The 22250-nt window shown below is 46.7% G+C and overlaps 1 protein-coding gene and 1 pseudogene across 1 annotated transcript; both read right to left on the reverse strand.

Moving 5' to 3' along the window:
- Positions 1 to 12954: 12954 nt before the first annotated feature.
- On the reverse strand, positions 12955 to 17880 carry LOC124689529 (glycerol-3-phosphate 2-O-acyltransferase 6-like). Its single transcript, XM_047223047.1, has 3 exons — positions 17590 to 17880; positions 17167 to 17364; positions 12955 to 13894 (listed from the first exon to the last, which is right to left on the reverse strand). The coding sequence occupies exons 1-3, from the start codon at positions 17878 to 17880 to the stop codon at positions 13001 to 13003; spliced, it is 1383 nt and encodes a 460-aa protein (XP_047079003.1). The 3' UTR covers positions 12955 to 13000.
- A 1139-nt stretch (positions 17881 to 19019) lies between these two features.
- LOC124686256 lies at positions 19020 to 21940 on the reverse strand (annotated as a pseudogene).
- Between the last annotated feature and the right edge of the window lie 310 nt (positions 21941 to 22250).

The raw sequence follows: 22250 nt of genomic DNA on the forward strand, positions 1-22250 counted from the left end.
GGTTTTTGTGAAGCAAATAGAGCGGGCGCGAAGTACGGTTGAGGGAAACTCGTGCACAACGATAAAAGGACACATACGCTACATGTTCCACACAAACCCGCCCCACGCGCCGGGAAGCTGTAGGATCCCCCACCGATGTCGCTGGAATCAGGCTGGATTTGAACTATGCGTCCGCTTTTACCTGCTCAGATTTTTGGGAAAAACCATTTTTGGCTCCAAAATGTGTCATTTTATGTGCACATCGTTTTCCGTTTTGTGCGCCTCCTAACAGGAACACCGCCGCGCTTGACGTGGCCAAATGGGATGCCCACAACTAATTCAAAAAATCATAAAAATGTGAGATCTTCGCGAGGCGTAATTTTATGTGACAAAGTTGTGTGGGAAAAAAATTCAAATTTGGAATATGGAAGTTATGCCCGGAAAACATTCACGTAATGAGCGATCGCCTAGGGAGTTTTATGGCTTTTAGGTCCAACGGGTTAGGTTATGGCCAACGGGCATGTATAGTTTACCGGAACAAGACCAGGTCGTGCACATGTGTGTGCCCTAGGATGGGAATCAACGCTATGTATGGGGTTTTTCCATCGTGGCCACGGGAAAACCGTTTTCCATTTTTTGAGTGCCAAAATTGTATTTTTATGTGAAGCAGGTACAGGGGGCGGTGTGAACTAGGGTTGAGGGAAACCTGTGCACAATGATAGAAGAGCAGATACTCAACGTGCTCCACACACCCGCCCCACACTCTAGCTCTTCGGGTAGCCGCATGATCTCCTGCCGTCTCCTGCAGATGTCGGTGGAATCGGGCCAAATTGGAACTTCGCGTCCACTTTTTCCTGCCCCTGATAGTACTAAAAATACATTTTAAAACTACGACAAGAATGGCAATTAAACGGATACAATACATCAATACATCTAAAAATCCAAGAAGTTGAAGTCCGATCCCGACGACTCCGATGGCTCAGTCAAGACCAAATCCACCCAACGTCCATCATTTTCATCGATGGTTTTCAGGCCGGCTTCCTACGCCTCGATGAACTGCTTGCGCGCCCGAATGCCCTCCTTCTCCGCCCTGCGCTCCGCCTTCTTCTGTGTGCAGAAGGCGTGCTCGTTGACGACATCCCGCAGGAAGGCAGCGGCCCACGCCTCCATGGTGCGTTCATCCGCCTGCATAATGGCGAGGCGGTGTTAAAGCTACCGGCGGCGGCACCGGTGCTCGGCAGTTACGAGGCCGTCGAAGCTGGCCAGGAACTCTGCCTCCGCGAGCGACTCGTAGTCCTTGAAGTTGAGTTGTTGGCGGGGGCGCCCGAGGAGCCATGCCGCCATGTCGTAGTAGTGCGCCGCTTGCTCGCCGGTGTTGAAGGTGCCGAGGGTGAGGTGAGAGTTGTCGCCGTGGATCTCCACACGGAACGTGCCGCTCGGGTGGGCACGCACGCCGATGAAACCGGAGAATTGCGCCGGGGGGCATGGCGGCGACGCAGTCTCAGCGGCAGTGGTGCGCGTGGCAGGCGAGAGGGTGGCGCATGGCGGGAGGGAGTTTTCAGCAGCAGTTGACGATGCGTCACATGTGCCGTTTTATACTGCGCGCGCATCAAAAAAATTAGCGCGCGCTATTTTGGTGGGTCTGTTGGAGCGAAAATTTTCAACACCGACGCGCTAAACTAACGGTTTTTGATTTTTACCGCAGGGCGCCTTTTGGCGCGTGTGTTGAAGATGCTCTTAGCTAATTAATCAGATTCGAGAGGATGCAACAAAAAGATGTCACGAAACCATATGGGAAAAAAATAGCCAGCGATCGTGTCCAACCTAAGAACGTACCCCACCTGGTAGATGCATGCATGTGTTAATCAGTTGACCCATCTTGTGGCCAGATAGAAAGATGAAATTCATGCGACAATCTCTGCCTGATTACAGCAACAAGATAATTAAAGCAAATCAGAACCAATTAAGGCCATGCAAGTAAATTGATATCTACATCCATGTTTGATGCGGCCTCCCGAGAATCCAGCGACAGCAAGTCCTCGATCCGGCGAGGCGGCGATCCGATGGCTGCCGCGTCACCTCACGCTCCTCACACGCCATCCGTCGTCTCTCTGCAATTCCCGCTGTTCCTCCCGGCTCGCAGTTGCCCGCGATGCCGCTCTATAAATCCCGGCATTATTCTTCTAATGTTGCCTCATTCCTTCTCCACAGACCTCCCGGCATCCACCGCTAATCCCTTCATCTTCAGCTCATGAATTTCATGTACCAGAATTGATCATACATGTTTTCCGGCAAGACTGTCCGAAACACAGCCGTGCACGGCATATGTTGAGGAAAGGCCATGTCTGCGGACAAGACGCTGCCATGCTGCCTAAGATCGACTCTATGTTTTCGTGCTCTAATTCTTCAGTGTAATTCCGCTGGTGCACTTAGATTTGTTTTGTTCATCATACTTGAGTACTAACGTCTTGTGGAATCATGGTGCAGGGATTGGAGACATGGTGCCAGCCGCCGGAGGTAGAAAGGCGTACACATGCCTTTCCTCGATCGATGCCGTACGTCGGCCACTTGCTAAGCAGCGCGCGTACGTACGACTGTTTTTGTTTTTGTTCTCTGATCTTCAGTATTTGGTCTCTCTTTCTGCATCGTTTCTCTTGTTTTTTCCTGAGTTGGTTTTGTTGGATCTTGAGGTTCAGCTAGAGGTACATAGGAGATGACAGAGATACTCTAAATGGAGCTTCATGAGATGCACCAGTACATAACTAACTAGGAACGAGTGGAAAATATATTGTATTGTACATGTTCCAGATTTTAAAACTGTATACTAGTAGTAGCACAAATTTTGATCACTGTAAAATTGTAAGAACGTACTATTCACTTCCAGATCCCAGTTCATGTGTCTAATGGTGGTAGCTAGCTCTGGTACAAATGTTTGAGCCAAACCATTTTATTGGGCACTTGTGGTGGTTTATGATTCGGTGTTTATTCAGTGTGTCCTAAACATAGGCAGGCCATCTTCACCTGTGATAGTTGAACAGCTAACTGAACTTCATCTCTGAACCTTTTTTGCATCTCTGAACCTGGTTGTCTTGGAGTTTCTGCTTACTTTAGAAAGAACCGAACCTGGTTTTCTTGATCTGATTCTGCGGTATAACTGTGGTGGTGTCACACAGACTTGTTCTGCCTCGTGGTTCAGCCAGCGGTTGGAGACATGCATGGTCTGGTCTGTCTGTCCCTTGTTGATATGCTGTCCGATCTTGTGCTGTTGGTCTCTTTATGCATCGTTCCTCTTTAATTTTACTCAGTAGACTGACTTGGTTGGATTTGGATGGAGGGGAAAAGCTTGTGTTCCTCTTAACCTGAGCGAGATGGACAGCTAACTGAACTTCATGGTTGTCGTGGCGCTGCTGCATGCCTTGGTAATGAAAAACGAAATCGACAGAGCCCGATGTTTATGATTCAGTCTTTATTCTGAACATGTAGGATTAGTGCAGATTGTGCCATCTTCACCAATTTTAATGGAGGCGATGATGTAGTTCGAAACGTCGGAGAAACGTAGTAAATCATCCGGAAATATACACCCGTTTTGGCCAGGGAAACTTTGCATCTATGTACTTGTCTTGGTCTCACTACGGGAAAAATATGCGTCGCCGTGCAGCATTTCTTTGCCGTGTGTCCCCGCACGGCAAAGAAATCTTTGCCGTGCGCACAGATAAAAACGCACGGCAAAGACCTTGGTCACGGGAAATATAGACATAAGCGCACGGCAAAGATACGATTCACGGCAAAGATGGAAGAGGCCGCACGGCAAAGAAAGGTGCACGGCAATGGTCCAACACACCGCACGGCAAAGACTTGGTGCACGGCAAAGGCGTTGGGCATTGCCGTGCCTCATCCTTTGCCGTGCGCGCAGCTGGGTTGCACGGCAAAGCAGCCTTTGCCTAGTGTTTTTGAAAAAACGCACGGCAAAGAAGCCTTTGCCTAGTGTAAGCGCACGGCAAAGATGTAGAAAATGGATTTTTTCTCATCTCAAAAGGCATGGCATGGTATAGTTATCAACAAACGAACACATAGCTCAATGGCAAGGTTGCACGCTTTCCCTACTCTGTGTCCTAGGTTCGATTCCCAGACCAGCCAGTTTGGGGCCTTTTTTTAGATAAAACATGTTAGACACACGGCAAAGAAGCGACCTTTGCCGTGCGGTGTCACACGGCAAAGCCTTTGCCGTGCAACGTTGGCGAGTCACACGGCAAAGAAGCTTTTGCCGTCGATAACATTGCCGTGCGATCTTTGCCGTGCGGGGTCGCAAGGCAAAGCCTTTGCCGTGCAAATAGGGCTCTTTGCCGTGCAAATAGTTGCACGGCAAAGCCTGTTTTTCCCGTAGTGTCTGAACTTCATCTCTGAACCCGCGCGCTGTAAAGGCCCACTCAACCTTCCCACTTTCGCAGACAATCCCGCACAGCATCTCCGCCGCCGCTGCTCACGTCGCCGGCGTACCCTCCGCGGCCGCCTCGTCTCCCCCAACTCGGGAACTTCGTCCCCTCCTCCCATCTGCCCCCGTTCCTCCCCCACTCGCCCCACCCGCATCAGGTCGACCGCCACCGCCCAAGACTCGCCGATGGTAGACGCGCACGGCGCCGCCCAGGAGCCATGGCATCGCGCCCGTCTTGTTCGCTCATGCGGTGCACGCGCGGCGCCGCGGGGACGGAGCTTGCCTGCAGCATCACTGCCGATGGAGTATCTACGTACTGCAACTTTGATGTAGTTGCAGTTCACGGGCAAAACAGGACTACTACTCTGAACCTGACCAGGTCTGCTACGTATGCACTACTAGCTACAGTCAATTAAAAGAGACCGGAGGGAGTAGTTCATTAGTAGCTGGTTCGTTCAGATTAGTGCACTAGCTAGATACGCAGTCTGCGTGAGTTGATCTTAGAGCTATCCACGACCTTGCGCGTTTGATGTTTCTGGTTGGTGGATAATGACTAGATTGTGCCGATTTGCTTTCTTTTCTCTGTGAACGCTGCTACCATGTCGATCGTACCTAATTGGCTCACGCATATGCTTATCTAAATCCAAATTGTATATCCACTTAATCATGCGTGTGCCTTTCAGGCCTACTTGTATAGCTGTAATGAGCATGTTTATGTGGTAGCCTCTACTAAGTGATGACATGTGTATGAACAATGGCGCAGCCCCGTACTGTCATTGGCTTGCTTGGTACTAGCTACTTGTTACTCAAATGTCCTGATACTTAACTGCAAAAAGGTTATCGACACAATGGTCGTGCTTGATTTAGTTATCGACATGTTTATGTTTGCACATTTATAGTATAGTAAAATAATGTTTAACTTGCTTTGCGAATCTACTTAATGCCTTAATGTTGTCTATACAGCCATTTATTGCCAATTCGATCTTTGGCTAAGGAATTAGATAAAAGCATATCTTCTGCCATATAATTATGGTTATTGAACTGATAATAACTAGACAACTGCTACATTTGGTTTAGTACCATCTTGACTTCATTTGAAATATTTCTTTTATATGTGAAATGCTTTAGCGCATTATATTTAATGGCATCGTTTTCTCATGTTCTGCCTTGAATTCTCATGATCGGAACTGGAAAAACAAGATGCCATGGTTTTGCCTTATTGGCCTAAAAATTTGGTTATTCATGGAAATGTATCGGGTGAAATGATCAAGTAAATTGCGATATGTTGCAAATGCATTTTGCAATCAGCTATTATCTGCAAAATATTCCCTCTACTGTGTTATTTGTATTCCACCAGGTTCAAAGTTTTCCTGTATTTTCTAAAATTTTATATGGATGGATCTCTTTCATATGCCATCACTATGTTCTCTGCATCGTGCTAGAGGATTTTCCTATCACTATAAACATGGAGTTCTAGCTTCTTGCTAATGTACTATCTATGAAATGCAGGGTTTGATTATATGTATCGCAAGGGAACATAACTCATCATGTTGCACTCCTCCAGCAGACGTGGTTGTATGTTACGAGGTAATTAAGTCACTCGGCACAATCGGTTTGTGACAGGGGAAATTTAGGAACTAGTACATGCATGGCCTTCCTCGATTTTTAGTCCGCAATAGGATTTCGTTGAATTATGTTGTTCTTTTTAACTCTCTGAATTGTGGTTATGTTATAAAATTTCCGTGCAGCTTCCAATTTCTTGGATTTGGGTTGTGCTATTTTGTATGAATTCGTAGCTCTTGTTTAGTGTTAAGGGATTTTCGCTGGTTGTGAATTTTGAGCATTTGTGTCGGTTTAAGATTTTCTATGGAAATCAAAGCTCGGAAGATAATATGGTTGCGCTAGTACTATTTGCAAGCTGATACATTGCTGGAGTCTAATGCCGTCAGCGCTCCCCATACATTACTCATCTGCTGCAGTTGACGGCCAGAACGGGACTTCTCTGAACCTGACCAACTCTGCTATGGATGCACAACTAGTGTATTAATAGTTGGTTCGTTCAGATAAGTGAGCTAGATGCACACGTGTTTTTTCCCACACCAATAGATATTGTCGGAGTATAACAATAACTTGCAATCTTGCATCACCGTTTCAACTATTTTAGAGTGACTTTTGCCGCTGCAACTAAGATTTTTGTTACTGTATCTAGAGCATGAACATTTTGTCTCTTTCATGGCCATGACATTTTCCATCTTCTTGCAACTACCACTGTTCTTAATTAGAGCTAGTCGATGATGATGATATATAACTTTGTTTGTAAAGAGCTAGCATATGACTCTCCAAAATCCGAACTTTAAAATATGCAATAAAAAACTACTTATTGATCAATAAGTAAATGATTCGAAATATACATCTGATGCCCAACTTTGTTTCTTCTTTCATAAAAAAATGCTAAGAAAAGCTAGCACGGGTGCATGGCTTTTGTCATGAGCCAAAATTTCCTATTTGTATTATGGTGTAATTTTATAGTTTGTATATTTGCATGTCTTGGACTGCACCAAGCGGTGGTTCCAGAACATGTTGAAGGAGGCCTTCGCCGGCGACGTTGCTATGCAGGTTCTCATGGGACAGATGCGTACAATAGAGGATATGGCGTCAATAAGAATGTGAACACAAGGTGAGCCCCCAGACTTTTGTGGAATCTGGGGTGAAAAGGGATGCCTTATAAAAACACAGAAAACATTGAGGTCAAATAAGCTCAATCCGGATATTAGCTTCTTCAGACAGTTAGTTGGTGAATACTTAAGATTTCGATGTGTTTGATTGTGTTGCTCTATCGCACAGAACAATTGTGTGTCTGAAAGTCGAGAACATATGTTGTCAAGTATGCCATGTTGGTAGCTCATTATAGCATGTGTTGTTACAAGATTATCCATACTTAGAATACATAGTTGTTCATGTGATGTTTTTGGGGTACGTTAACTCTAGCGCTTGGTGTATGACACAACGATGTTGGTGTCGTGTCTGACTAGTGACCTTGAATTTCTCGGTGAACTGTTTGTATATGTCAGTATTTCAAAACACCAACAAAACTTCGCCAAATTAGTACTTCTGAATACACCCTATGTATGTGGGTTTCCTAAATGCAAGGCAAGCACAATGAAAACTCACTTAATGTGCTTGACATGTTATGCTGGCTGCTGGGCGAGCTTCTGGATCCACCATTAGTCTTGTAAACTAACCACAATATGCTGATTTCTCTACTTGGTTTCAACCATCGTTGCTGCAACCAGAAATGGATCGTTCACTCGTCAATTAAAATCTTTATCAACCAATACTTATTCTACAGTAGTGCTACTTTGAAGTTTATTTGTGTCACTAGTCAGCTACCAGATGCTATTTTGAAATTTATTTGTGTCACTAGTCATGCTCCGTGCTATCACATGTATGTATGCACACTACTGAAAGAACTTAAGCATGTGAACCCGATATTGGAGTGATGGATTTCTGTACAAATTTGCATATAATTAGAATATATTCGTAAGTGTTCACCCCAAAGGGCATTGTTCAGTTTATATATGGGTGTTGAACAAAGGATATTAGCTCATCTTCGATGCTATGGGACTCGTGTGGTTTTGTGAACTCGGATTTCTACTTAACTCATCTTTGATGCTGGAATTGTTCCAGCCCTGTCATGATGTTAGTGTGGTGTATCTGCTTCTTTGTTTTCTCTTAGCATTTATTTATGCTTCTCTATCAGTCATAACATTCAAGTTCTGGTTTGACTTTAGGGTCTCGTTATTTTAATCGATGGTAATGTTCATCCATACTTTGTAGGAAGCAAGGATGAAGTGTAGCTGGAGCTGGCCTACACCGTGGCGTTGTTGCCACTGCTGGGCAGGTTGCAGCCTCCCTCGCCTCACACGAGGTGCTAGGCCCTGGCCACCCTTGGCATATAATACCTCCATTACCTCCGGGGTTCCCTTTATCGTGAGATGGCGGCGAGTTCACCGCGTCTCAGCCATGGTCTTATTCTACTCCTCGGTGTTTTCGGTGAGCCCCGATGTGGAGCACTTGAAGGAGGTGTTGTGGAAAGTTAACTTGTAAGCTGTTTTCAATTCATAATGCCAACCTCATAAGATTTTTGTGTGCATGTGAAGGTGACTTTTGAAGACATAAAAAAGGATGATATCTCTGCTACTTGCGAATCTGGTGACATGAGACAGATAACTCCTAACTAATATGTTTGATCACGCTTGGGAATCTGGTGACTTGACAAACACCGGTTAATGCTAAGTTGTTTGAAAATTAGGTGGAATCGTTTTGGACTGTTTCATACTTTGGTGATGTTAGGGTGGATTTTAAGCGAACTGTAATTTGAGCTATTTTAATTTTGATGTAACATTGCTGGAGTTCCTAACTTCAAAGATGGTGAAGTTAATTCTCACTGATCCTCTTGAGCACTCGTCACTAATTATATTTGTTGCCGCACACATACTACTAAAGCTGGAAGTTCTGCTCCAGCCAGTGAGCCACAACAAGGTCTATCTCTACATCGGGATACATCTCCTGAGACACTGATCTGACTTGAAAGGTTCAACCATTAATCATATGCGTGCGTATTTCATATAGCCTGGTGCAGTGAGTTGGTTAACTCATAACAAGAGGGAACCCTGCGACTACCTGTGAGAGAGCATTGTCATTGTTCTTGCTTTAATTTTGATGTAGTTCTAGAATATGTGTAGTTATTATTTAAGTTGTGGATTGCCATAGTTCTTGCTTTAATTTTTCGTTCTTATGATAGAACAAACTTAAAAGTCCAGTTCTGGGGCATTTTGGCATAAGTGTTGTTTTTCTGTGAGGTAAACAATGCAATTTGGGGTAATTGTTTAAGTGGTGGATTGACATCCTTGGCTCAATTCTACTTGAAAATTGCAAGTACATGATAGTACTCGTACTATTTTCTTTGTTGCATGTGAATAGTCCATCCCAAGCTGAAGAGCATGCTCGAGAGCTTCTTCACATGCTCTCGTACTTGCAGTTTGACTCCCTTACTGTTGTTCCATGGTCTAGGTGGGTAACAGCTTCTTCCCTTGTGTCTACTAGGTGCTCTATGATATGATGGCGTAATACTTATTTTGCCTTTTATTTAACTGTTATCACCCTGCTGGTGTTACCTCTACATGTTTTTTTTCCTTCACTGAGGTGTTCGGGGAGGTGTTTGGACATGGACATTCAAGAAGAAAAATGGTCGAAGGTAAGATCCACATTTCCGGACCTCTTATGTGTTGGTTGTTAGCTAGCTATGCTTTACAAGGACTTGAAGCTAAGAAAACTTGCTTGATTTTCAGGGACTGAAGCTTCAGAATCTCATACTGGCTCCTAAAAACCTGGAAGTGCTTCGGGTGTTGAACATAAGACAGAACGAGATATCTTCCCGTGATGCAGATGTGGCCCAGGTTAGAACAGTATCTCTCATTGCTGCTTTGTGCATGTAGTGGCAGGATGCTATTGTTGTAGGATCCCATCAATGAAGTATTTGTTTTCCAATCACTCTGGATGTGTCCTCTAGGTGCTCTGTGATATCATGGAGTATCATGGAGCGGTTGTTTATTAGTTAAGTATGCGAGGAGTGAATCAATAAGGTTCCACGGTTCAGTACTCTAATTGATCAGTTAATAGCAATTATAGACTCTCATTCAATTGAAATAACTGAAAATAATAGCAACAGCAGTATCTGCCTGCCGTGTGTACTCTGGCTCATCAAATGTTACTGGAACACCATTGAGTAACCGCATGATACTAGCTAGTATATGATGCTATAATCCTAGTGCCCGTTCTAGCTTAGTATTTGGTGTTTGTGTCTTGAACCTTTCTTGGTAAGTTGTCTTGTAGGTGATGGACGGATGAGCCGATCATCTTCGACCAGTGGTATGGTGCGCTTGTGGAGCTGGAGCTATCAAGGAGGTAGTGAGGGAGCCATGGCTGACGGACCCGGACGGCCTGAACAGAAGATGCTTTATTTGTTAATTTCTTCAAGTGATGTTGTAGCCGGTTATGTACTAGTAAGCTCAAGGTCCAAATACCGCATCATCTCTTCAACAGGTTTCTTCCTTATTTAGCTCGAGTATTCGTTGAGCTATGTTCGAGGTCTAACTTTGAAGTAGATCTAGTTGAAGGTGAGTTCCGTTTGAGGGAAATGAAAAACAGCATTCCCCATTTGGGTGGATCAATTTAAGTTTCAGACATATTTTGACATTGTTTGTTTCAAAAGAGAAATGCTATATTTATATGAGGAATCATCGGTGAATCCCGTTGGCAACTTTGTTGTCCGAAGTACAAGCGACAATATTACGGTACTGTGTGGAAGGCTCCAACGTCAACCATGTTGTGTTGTTCAAAGAGTTTGATGGAATTCTGGCTGTTTTAACACCATTGAAATGGTAGCAGTTGCATTTTGATTTTAAGTGCGTATGAGAAAATGACATGCGTCCGCACACGTAAAAAGAGGTCATGGTGGCCCGTATTCTCATATGGACGTGCGTTCTATACGTTTCCTTATCTCTTATAGGTTAGCTTCATGTTAAAAGGAAACCGCCCTTGCATGCCGTCCCATGAAAACCAGTCCATTGAAAACCTAGAGAAGAAAAAAGAAGGCAACACATTTATTCTGGGAGCGGAAAATGTGCAATCAACTAGGCGTGCGTGTGAGAAATCCATGGGATTAACTACTCCCACCAAAGCAAAATAAATTGATTATGAAGCTGCCATCAACACGGAATAAAAAAAATTGACCGATTACCAAAGCAGCACATGCATGCATCGGCTGGCTGGCAATCACAGAATGTATTGGTCCCAATAAGGAATGGTGCCGGTAGTAGGAATAAAGAATTTCCAATCCCGTGTTCCCTCCGTCTCAGTTTAACGGACACACACAGTTTAAGGAAAAACTTTGACCATTGATTTGGTTAACATTTAATTTTTTTGACATATTTTTTATTTTATTGACCAAAATAATGATTAAACTAATTTCTTAAACTACGTGAGCGCCGAGAAGGAGGGAGTAGTATAGTAGAGTAAAAAGCAAACGAAAACTGTAATTTATCTTTGGGTACTAGTAATGGAAAGTTAACTGATGCAAGCGATCAGTAAAAAAACAATATGTTTTGACTTTATTTTAAGAAAACTTGGTAGCCATATGACATCACTGAATAAGAACTACAATGCACATGTACGAAACTAGCTCGTCTTTTCTTCCTAATTAATGTTCCACATAGTGTTGTGACACCACTGAATAATACAAACTCGTAGTACCTACGTAGCAAACTTTGAATAATAGAAACTTTGGTAATCAATTAAGCGATCATCGATTACCAAAGAATAAGGGAAGAAGTCGAGCGTATGTATCGGAGAAAATCTAGACGCCCGCGCAATTAACTGGATATGGAAACTAGGCAATTAACATCATAGCAAATCTGCTCCATGTTAAAAGAAAACCGGCCAATGCATGCGATTTATGAAAATAGAGATAAGTCATGTGAGAGAGGCCGGTTTTCTCATCCCGAGTTGATAAAAAAGGAAACATAGCATTTATTTTTGTGGGAGGAGAAATTGCGCAATGAATCGATTGTCCATGCATGTGAGTAATCTGTGGAACAATGCAATCATGGTCGTCCATTTCCTAGTTAGTAGCAAACGAGAGATAGAAAAGGGATTCGTCTGGTGTTTTCCTTCCATGGAAGTGAACCGAAAATTTTCCTCGCTCCCGCCCTCTCTCGAAAAATCGAAATTCAAACATCTCCCAACCCTTCTATAAGTACAAGCCTAAAGGCCACATGCCGCGTGTCGGCTATCGCGTGACGAGTGACTTAGACTTTGACTCTTGCTCGGAGAGGAGAGGAGAGATCGAAGGCTAACATGATGGCCGCCACCTGTGGTGAAGATCGAGAAGATGGCTCCATCATCATCTCCATAAGGCGTGGTGGATCTGTGGCTGGCCGCGCGGGAGCGAAGTTGATCGATCCCATTATTCAGGTAACTCCGCATGCATGCTTCTGTACGGGATGTGATTTTCTCGTCTCTGGATGTTTTAGGTTCGATCTGGTTGTTGTTCTGGATCGTGTGGGTACTCCGACTCCGAGTCCTGTCATGGCACTCTGCTTTACACGAAACCAGAACTGGTGCAAGTTAGGAGAGGAAGACACCCGGTTACACCATTCCAGAGCTTTAGCTAGAATGAGGTGCAATCAAATCGAATCAAATTAACTCACCATGAGGGGCATGCCACATTACTTACTCCCAGAAAACCAAAGCAAAAAAAAAATCCTGACTAAATATTTGAAGGACGTGAGGGGACTGCAGCGCCGGTCTTGCCAGATATTGATCTTCAGGAACTATTGGATCGGTCGTATACATGCAAAATATACTCGAAAACAATCTCTGCCCTTTCTGCTGTGCCAAGAGAGAAACAGTTAAACAAATCCGTGTTACTCCCAGAATTAACAAAATATGGGAAGCATTAGACAGTCCGACTCTGAATATCATCCATGGTAGTACCGATTAATTGGTCCATATATACAGTTCCACAATTCAGGCAAGCTTCTTGCCTTTCTGCTCACACTCATTCGCGACCCTGCCGTCTTTGCTGGCGAGCTTCATGTACTTGTCCTTCCTGGTAAACCCCGTGCACTCGTACCTGAGCTCCTTGGAGATCACCACCTGCACGTGGTTGGCCACCTCGACGGCGCTCCTCCCGCCGACGCCGCACGTCTCCTCGGGCTGCAGCGCCGGCAGGAATGTCACCCGGTACCCGGGCCGCGGGTTCATGTAGAAGAACCACGGGTCCATGGCCTGCGACCCCCTCGCTGTCGACCCGTAGTACGTGCTCTGCGCCGCATCTACGGCCACCGGCACGATCCAGTCCGTCAGCTCCGCGAACAGCGCCGAGAACCGCAACAGGCACGGCTCCCGGCAAGTCGTCCCCTCCGGGCACACCACCACGTCACGCCCGGATTCAAGCAGCGCCGCGATGCGCGCCTTGTCGACCTCGCGGTACCCCGTCAGTGCCACCGTCGGGACCAGCGAGATGGCCGTTGATAGTTCGCTCACGTTGTAGGTCATGCACGTCACCTGCCGCCCCAGCGCGATGGACACCATGATGGGGTCTACGGCGGTGCGGTGGTTGCAGACGAGGAGGGATCCCGGGGTTCCATGGCTAGGTGGCGGCGGTGGGATGCCGCGGACGGCAAGGCGGATGCCGGTCAGACGGTAGGCGTGGCGGACGAGGCCTCGTGGGACGTAGAGGCTGATGAAGACACGGAGCAAGGCGAGGGCAAAGCCAACGGGGAGGTAGGCGAGCGAGAAGAGGGCGTGCTTCGGGTCCGGCCGATGGACGAGGCGGCCATCGTGGAAGACGACGCGTGAGAGCAGAGCGTCAGCGGCAGCGCGTGGCGCGCTCTTATTGGTGGGCACCATGTAAGCTTCCTGCAAACATACACGCGCGGGAAATTAACAAATCAACCAACTGTATCTGTAAGTAATCTTGGTGCCAAGATGAGTAAATTATTTTAATCTGAGGAGTACTACCTTCGTCCAAAGGAATAAGGCGCACGCGTATTCCAAGACGAACTTTGACCACAAAAATTGAGCAACACAATCTAGATTATATTATATGTAATTAGTATCGTTGGATTCGTATTGAAAAGCACTTTCTAATGATGCTAATTTCATACAAATAATATTTATATATTTGAAGTAATTCTTGGTCAAACAAAAAGCACGTAAAACGAGGAGGCCTTATTCCTTGAATCGGAGGTAGTACATACTAACGACTCCACAGTAAATTTCCGTCTCCAAAAAAGAAGAAATTAAACTACCAATGTCCAAAACTACATGCAGCAGCTGTGAGAAAGATATGATTTGAATGTCACTACATTGGAAGAAATTGCCGATGATCCCTTCTGCTTTGTCGTGCTCTGTCGACTCTTGCTTGTGCTGCCGTATCTCTTGCTCCACTTGGTCCTTCAGGGGCTGCCGCCGTTGCTGCTGCAGGTCGTGGACTATTTTGCCTTGCTGTTCCTTCGGGAGGCGTTGAAACGAACGCTGTCCCCATAGCTCCAACTCCTGCTATCGCCATATTGTATAGTGTTTCCCTTGGATCACCTGGAGGTGGTTTAGACGCGAGGATAAAAGCTTGTGTCGCCATATACCCAGCTTCTGGTGTCTTAGGGATAATGTTTCCTCTTGTGTCTATCGACATAAAGGACATGTCGAGGTTTTGAACCAAGTGCTCTCTTTCTCGCTTCGGGTATGTGTTGTAACCTTGATCTTCCTCTGTTCCGAGCCTCCCTGTGGCTATCACCCGAAGTTCTAGATTGTCGACTTAGATCTGCCCTTCTCCTGCTGGATGCAGAAGCTGCTTCCTTTCTCCTGTTCAACTCAGCTGTCTGTTTTTCCAATTCCCTCGCAGCTCGTGCGAGCCTATATTGATATACTTGCAATTCTTCTGGTGTGGCTGTGGTAGCCATTGGTTCTGTGCCGTTCATAGCTCTCGCGGCTCTGTCCCACGCTGCTTGTGAAAGTTGAACTCTATCTCGCGGCTCGGCCCGACGTATTTGTTGCCCAGGCCTTGTCGCAGATTGGAGGGATCGACGTATGGATTTCCCAGACTGTCGAAAGCCTCAGATGTCTCCTCTTGATCTTCAATGGCGTAAATCTGATGATACTTTGTACTCAGATCTATGTTGGGTTTGGTGGCATCATCGTTTAGATTGATGAAGACCTTGCCCACTGTGATAGATTTGTCGATGAAGTCATAGCTGTCGACATCGCTTGAGCCATCGCTTATATATGAGTCCGCAGATGACTCAAACGACATGTCGTTGAAGATCTTGGCGAGTTTCTCTCTTGTTCTGGTGCTGATGTAGCGTGTCGCCGAAGTTTCTTCTTCTCCTGACTCGGTTGACGACGCAAAGCTTGAAAAATCGGAATCGACCTTCGACGATCCCGACGAAATCGGAACCTCGACACGATACGATCCTTCCTTCTCGACGCGAAAGTGAAACCTTCCGAACGTCATCTCCATGGGCTCCGCCAGATACGCATATGCATCCAAACGGGAGGGTGGGTGAGGAACAAAATCGACAAGACCAAGCAGCGATCTGTTTACCTCGATCCATTGTGTTGCTTGCGGTTGACGATGTCGAAGATCTTGAGCGTGCCATCGAGATCAGATCCTTACGCCTCTAGTTCCCACAGACGGCGCCAATTGACAAGGTATCAACTTGTCAATGCCTATGGATTGTAGGCTAGGGTTTAGTTAGAAGTAGAGGGTAAGTAGATCTCGAAGGTTTCAGCCGGAAAGTACTCGACGATTATGAAAACTAGGGTTTGTAGACAATGATTCGATGATCTCCTCGTCCCTCGACTCCCCCTTTATATAGGAGGTGGAGCCGAGGGATTCGTGTAGTACAAATTACAGAGTCCGGGACGGTTTCTAACTCATCCCGCCAGATTACAAAATAACACTTCTTATTACAACTCTATCTTTCCTTAAATACATCTTGGGCTCTCGAATCCTCTTATTCTTCGGGTAGTGGGCCTTCAGTAAACCCCGGGTACTATCTTCGGCAAGCCCATTTGGGATGCCTATGTCACCCGGGTTTTTATTTTTGAAAATACGGGGAGAAATACGGGGTCTGCTAGACGGAATGGCTCTTCCGTTAGCAATTTTTCGATACGGGGCGAAATGCGAGCGTTATACGAGGCAGCGAAATACGGGGCCTGTTAGACATGCTCTTAGAATCGCATTGGACTTTTGGCCCTGTAATTTAATTTGATTTTGTTTTAAGTGTGTCTTTTATAGCACGGATTAGTTTCCTGATACGATCCCAGGAGTCCTTTTTTTGTGTTCTCTTCATCTTTTCCTTTTTCATTCTTCATTTTTAATTTCTTATTTCTCTTTCCACTGATTTTTTTTCTGTTTTGATTTGTTACAAGTTACAAATCTTTACTTTCCTTTATAATAGGTGAATACTTTTAATCTCGTGGACATACATCGCTCTGTATAATCTCCAATAAGATAGTCGCCTGTTTGTTTTGGCCTATAAAAGGCATCTTTTTAATCTTTCTTTTAGACAAGATTCGCAATTATCAAATGATGTAAAAATCAATTTACTCCAGAAATCCACCAACATGGAGTTTCTCCATGAGTCACTTTCTAATATAACTTAAATGGAGGTGTCGTAATAAGCGAAATTCAAATCATTAGCCTTTCGCTAAATTTAGCACCTGTGTTTTTTTTTGACATAAACCTGCTGCGATATATTAAACGGCACACTCGAGTGCTAACACGCTTACAAGAAAGTCCGGAGGAACGCCCTCCCACACTTCACTACACTTATTCTCGCAGCCAAATCTAGCTAAACAATGCGCAACTTTGTTCCCAGATCCGTCGCACATGCCTAATAGAGTGATCGGCGAAGTCCTTCAAGCATCGACTTTATTTCCTCGACTAACGGTCCATGGATAGACCTGTCTACGTCCTTCCGATCTTTGCCACAGCACCAAGGCAATCAGTTTCCAACACAATCTTCGACAACCCCTTCGTCCTTGCCATCGCCAGCCGCTTGCTTACATGCCATGAGCTCAGATCTTTCCGGGTCAGCGGCAAGGTGGAAAAAATGGCTGGCTCCCTCCAGGAACACACCATCGTGATTACGCATAACCACGCCACACCCACCCGTCCCGTCCTTCACCGAGAACGCACCATCAGCATTGAGCTTTGTCCAGCCGCTAGCAGGAGGGAGCCAGTGCTCCGTCACCTGTACCGAACCCGACTTGCCCGCCGGCCTAATCCCTTGCCACTCCTCGATCAGGAAGAACGATTTCTGTACGATCGCATGTGGGGCGGCAATCCGCACCTCCTCCCTCGCCTCATTTCTCACCAACCACATCTGGTAAAGAATCATTACACACACGTTAATCTCATCTTCTTTTAAAGATCCGAACCAATGGAGCAGCCAGCCCTGCAAGTCACGGTGGCATCGCATGTATCCTCTCGGCCGGCTTAGACGGAGACCCGAATGCCTGCGTGCAAGCTCCCACGTCTCCGCCGAGTGAGCACACTCCCGTAAACGGTGCATCAAAGTCTCCTCCCGGTCACATACGATACAACGCACCCCGCTCTCGATCCTTCTTCTCCGCAACTCGTCACCAACAGCCAAACCGTTCCGGATCAGCCTCCAGACATGGATCTTCGCCTTCCCAGGGACATTTGCCGCCCACAGGGCCAACCAACCCCTGTGATCCTCTAGACTGGACGACGAACTAGCTGATCCAGTTCTTGCTGAGTTGAGGTGCATCTTAAGATGATATGCTGACCGTACACTGAATATCCCGTTTTTGGTCGTCAACATCACCATCAAAGAAAACCTCACGCAGTCTACTTTCATTTCACCCCTGGCCCCCATCAAGCAAAACCTCCTCTACCTTACTTATCTCCATACCAGGCTCATGTCCTAGTGGCTTCATCCGGCCAGCCCTTGGGATTCAGTTATCAGCCCAGACATCGATCTTTTTCCCATCCCCAACACGCCACACCAAGCCTTCTTTTAACAGATCCCTGCCATGCAAAATACTCTTCCACGCCAAGAACCGCAACAGACATGGCTTCCGGCAAGTTGTCCCCTCCGGGCACATCACCATGCCACACCTAGACTCTAGCAACACCACGATGCGCTCCGTGTTGACCCCACGGAGGGTCCCTCGTCAGGACCACCATCGGGCTCATGAGATGACCATAGACATCCGACTCACGCTATAGGTCACACCCACGTCAGGGCCGCCCATCATGATGGAGACGATGTTGGAGTCAAATGTGGTGCAGCGATAGGACCTGAAGGAGTGACACCTCCCCTACCGACGCCAATGTCTAAGGAGGAGGGGAAAATGAGGTGACGAGGCAGCCGCGTGGGCGCGGGACGAGGTGGGGATTAGGGTTGATGGGGTTACGAGGCTAGGGTTATCCCCTCAAGGGGTTAGACCGTGAAGCAATTATGAGTTACGTGGGGGTCTTAATTACAAAAGCATTTAAGCCTTTGACTAAGGATTTTTGCACAAATCTCCAACATGATAGTGCTAGAGATAGCCAGGGAGGCCTCTTCCTTTGGTCAACTTCTCCGTCTCGTATTAGAAAATCAGAAATTATATTTGTAGTGTTTAAGCAAAATTCTAAAAATAGCTAATAATGTATCCCACATTCTTGCAAAATATCAATTTGAAATGTTTTCGTATTTTGAGCTACATAAAAATATCAAATTCCGAATATTTTGGAGGTTTAAAATCAATGTACTCAGATCCATAATATTGTTGTTTTTGTGTAATCTAAAATACACATTACTCGCAGTCGATAGTTTACACTTTTGTGAGATAATAATTTACTGGCCACATCGTGATTTATTTTAAGGATTTTTTGAAAACCTGGAAATATGGTTTTCTTTTTTTGTAAAAAGAGATCTAGTGGCCATGTGCACCAAGTGTCCGCTATGAGCTTAAATGGAGAGAGAAAAAATGTTTTGCAAAAAACTATATGGGAAGCACTAGACAGTCCGACTGAATATCATGCATGGTCTATATATACAATTCCACAATTCAGGCAAGCTTCTTGCCATTCGGGTCACACTCATCCGCGACGCTGCCGGCGAGCTTCATGTACTTGTCCTTCATGGTAAACCCCGTGCACTTGTACCCGAGCTCCTTGGCGATCACCGCCTGCACGTGGCTGGCCACCTCGACGACGCTCCTCGCGCCGCCGCCGCACGTCTCTTCGGCCCGCAGCGCCGGCAGGAACGTCACCCGGTACCCGGGCCGCGGGTTCATGTAGAAGAAGCACGGGTCCATGGACGTCCACCCCCTCGCCGTCGACCCGTAGTACGTGCTCTGCACCGCCTCCACGGCCACCGGCACGACCCGGTCCGTCAGCTCCGCGAACAGCGCCGAGAACCGCAGCAGGCATGGCTCCCGGCACGTTGTCCCCTCCGGACACACCACCACATCGCGCCCGGATTCCAGTAGTGCTGTGATGCGTGCCTTGTCAACCTTGCGGTCCCCCATCAGCGCCACCATCGGGACCGGCGAGGTGGCCATCGACAGCCGAGTCACGCTGTAGGTCACACACGTCACCTGCCGCCCCAGTGCGATGGAGACGAAGATGGGGTCGACGGCGGTGCGGTGGTTGCAGACGAGGAGGGATCCCGGCGTTCCACGGCTTGGTGGCGGCGGTGGCGTGCCACGGACAAGTGAGGCGGATACCGGTCAGGCGGTAGGCGTGGCGAACGAGGCTCCGTGGAACGTGGTGACTGATCAATACGCGGAGGAGGGCGAGGGCGAAGCTGACCGGGAGGTAAGCGAGGGCGAAGAGCGCGTGCTTCGGGTCCGGCCGACGGACAAGGCGGCCATCATGGAAGATGACGCGGGAGAGCAGGGCGTCAGGGGTGGCGCGTGGCGCGCGCTTGTTGGTGGGCACCATGTAAGCTTCCTGCAAACATAGCGCGGGAAATATTAAAATAAGGAATCGGTAATCTTGGTGCCAAGATGAGTAAATTATGTTAATCTGAAGCAAAGATGACTGGAGTACGTACTTACGACCATTCCACAAGTAAAATTTCCGTCTCAAAAAAAGAAAAGAAAAGTAAACTATCAATGTCCAAAACTACATGCAACAGCAAGTGAGAAAGATATGATTTGAATGGCACTACATTGGAAGAAATTAGGCCAAGTCAGTATTGCAAATTCAGTTAGTAGCTAGTACATGGGTACATCTAAACCTGAATCCACTGTCAGCTGAAAACTTTTAGAGGCAGGTAAAAACTAGAAGGAACCTTGTTCCTCCTTCCTAGCCAATGGTAGCTGTAAATAATCTTGGCACCAACACATATGAAAGAACACTCAACTGATAATAGTGTAGCTTAAGCAAACAGTGCATACTTAACGAAAGTTTATCAATAAAATGTATATCTCAAGAAAACAAAAAAAAAGCAAACTGTCAATGTCCAAAACGACATTTTTTCTCCGACAAAGAGCATATATATGTCCAAAACGACATTTTTTCGAAAAGGGGATATCCCCAACCTCTGCATCAATTGATGCATACAGCCTTTTATTAAAATTATTATTAGAGAACCTCAGTTACATAGGCATTGAAAGTCATGGATCACTCAGAGTTTCGACATGAACCAGCCAATTGGAATAGCAACAGCAGTGAGGAAAAATAGGCCAGGTAAATAATTTGTAGATTCACTTAGTAGCTAGTAAATGGGTACATCTAAACCTGAATCCATTGTCAGCTGAAAACTTTTACAGGCAGGAATAAACTAGAAGGAACCATCTCAAAAAAGAAGAAAAGTTAACTGTCATTGTCCAAAACAACAGGGCAACAACAGTGAGGAAGATATGATTTGATTTGTACTGCCAAATTAGAAGAAATAGTACTGCCAAATGATCGATCCTACTCGGTCTACATAATTAATCTGAAGTAAACGTGCGTATTTAACGAAAGATAAACAGTAAAGTGTCCATCTCAAGAAAAAAAAGGTTTAAGTATATCTCGGATGAGATTTTCTTAACTTGTCAGGTGAGAAAATTGCACCTACAGTTGGGAGAAAAGTTTAACTCCCTCCGGTTACACTTTGCTAGCAAAAGAGTGTAATTGCGTTTTTTTGCGGGTGACCGAGATTTAAGAAACTATCACTCTAAGAAAAGCAAACCCAATGTACAAGAGGACATGCAAACAACAGTGAGGAATATCGTCTGATTTGATTGGTACCAAATTGGAAGAAATTAGGCCAAGTAAATAATCTAGTAGTTAGTACATGGGGTTACATATGAACCTGAATCCAGACAGGAACAAACTAGAGGGAACCTTCTTGTTCGATCGTGACAAGAGAGAGGAAACAGGAAAGGTGCTCTGAAAAAGCTAGGATAGGAACCACACAAAATTCGTGCAACTCCAGCTACCACAATATAATTGGTAGAAGCAGTCATGGAGACGCCATGAGCACTCACGGAATTATCGGCAGAAATTCACAGAAACTGGTCGAAGAAATTCCACTGAAAAAACTGAACCGAAGAGGAATTTACTGTACCTTGCAGATGGCCATGAAGTCGTGGTCGCTCTCGCGGTCACCGAGGCCGACGTCCGGCAAGTCGCCGCCGGCGAACATCCTCTCCACGACCTCCCTCTTCCGCTCCCCGACGAGCACGCTCTCGATCACCCCCGTGAACCGCCTCCCGCCGGCGAACGTGCGCAGCTCCGTGCCGGCCACCTCCGCTCCCAAGAACTCCCTCACGAACGGGCCGACCATGACCGCCGGCGACGCGGTGACCATGACCCGCCTCCCGGCGCCGCACCCCCTGAACACCTCCCACGAGTCGGCGCGCACCCCGGCGCGCACCCCGGAGGACGCCCCTGGCCACGGCCTCCACGTCGTCCACGCGGAGCCCGGCGAAGGTGGCGAAGACGAGCATGGCCATGGTGTGTCTAGGGTGTCGGATCAGGGCCATGGTCGGCCCGTTCGTGAGGGAGTGCGGCGCCGGGAGGCGGGTCATGGTCACCGCGTCGCCGGCGGTCATGGTCGGCCCGTTCGTGAGGGAGTTCTTGGGTGCCGAGGTGGCTGGCACGGAGCTGCGCACATTCGCCGGCGGGAGGCGGTTCACGGGGCTGATCGACAGCGTGCTCGTCCGGAAAAGGGTGGTCGTGGAGAGGATGTTCGCCGGCGGCGACTTGCCGGACGTCGGGCTCGGGGATCGCGAGAGCGACCACGACTTCATGGTCAGCTGCAAG

Source organism: Lolium rigidum, chromosome 2 (genome assembly GCF_022539505.1).
Source record: "Lolium rigidum isolate FL_2022 chromosome 2, APGP_CSIRO_Lrig_0.1, whole genome shotgun sequence".
Classification (NCBI taxonomy): domain Eukaryota; kingdom Viridiplantae; phylum Streptophyta; class Magnoliopsida; order Poales; family Poaceae; genus Lolium; species Lolium rigidum.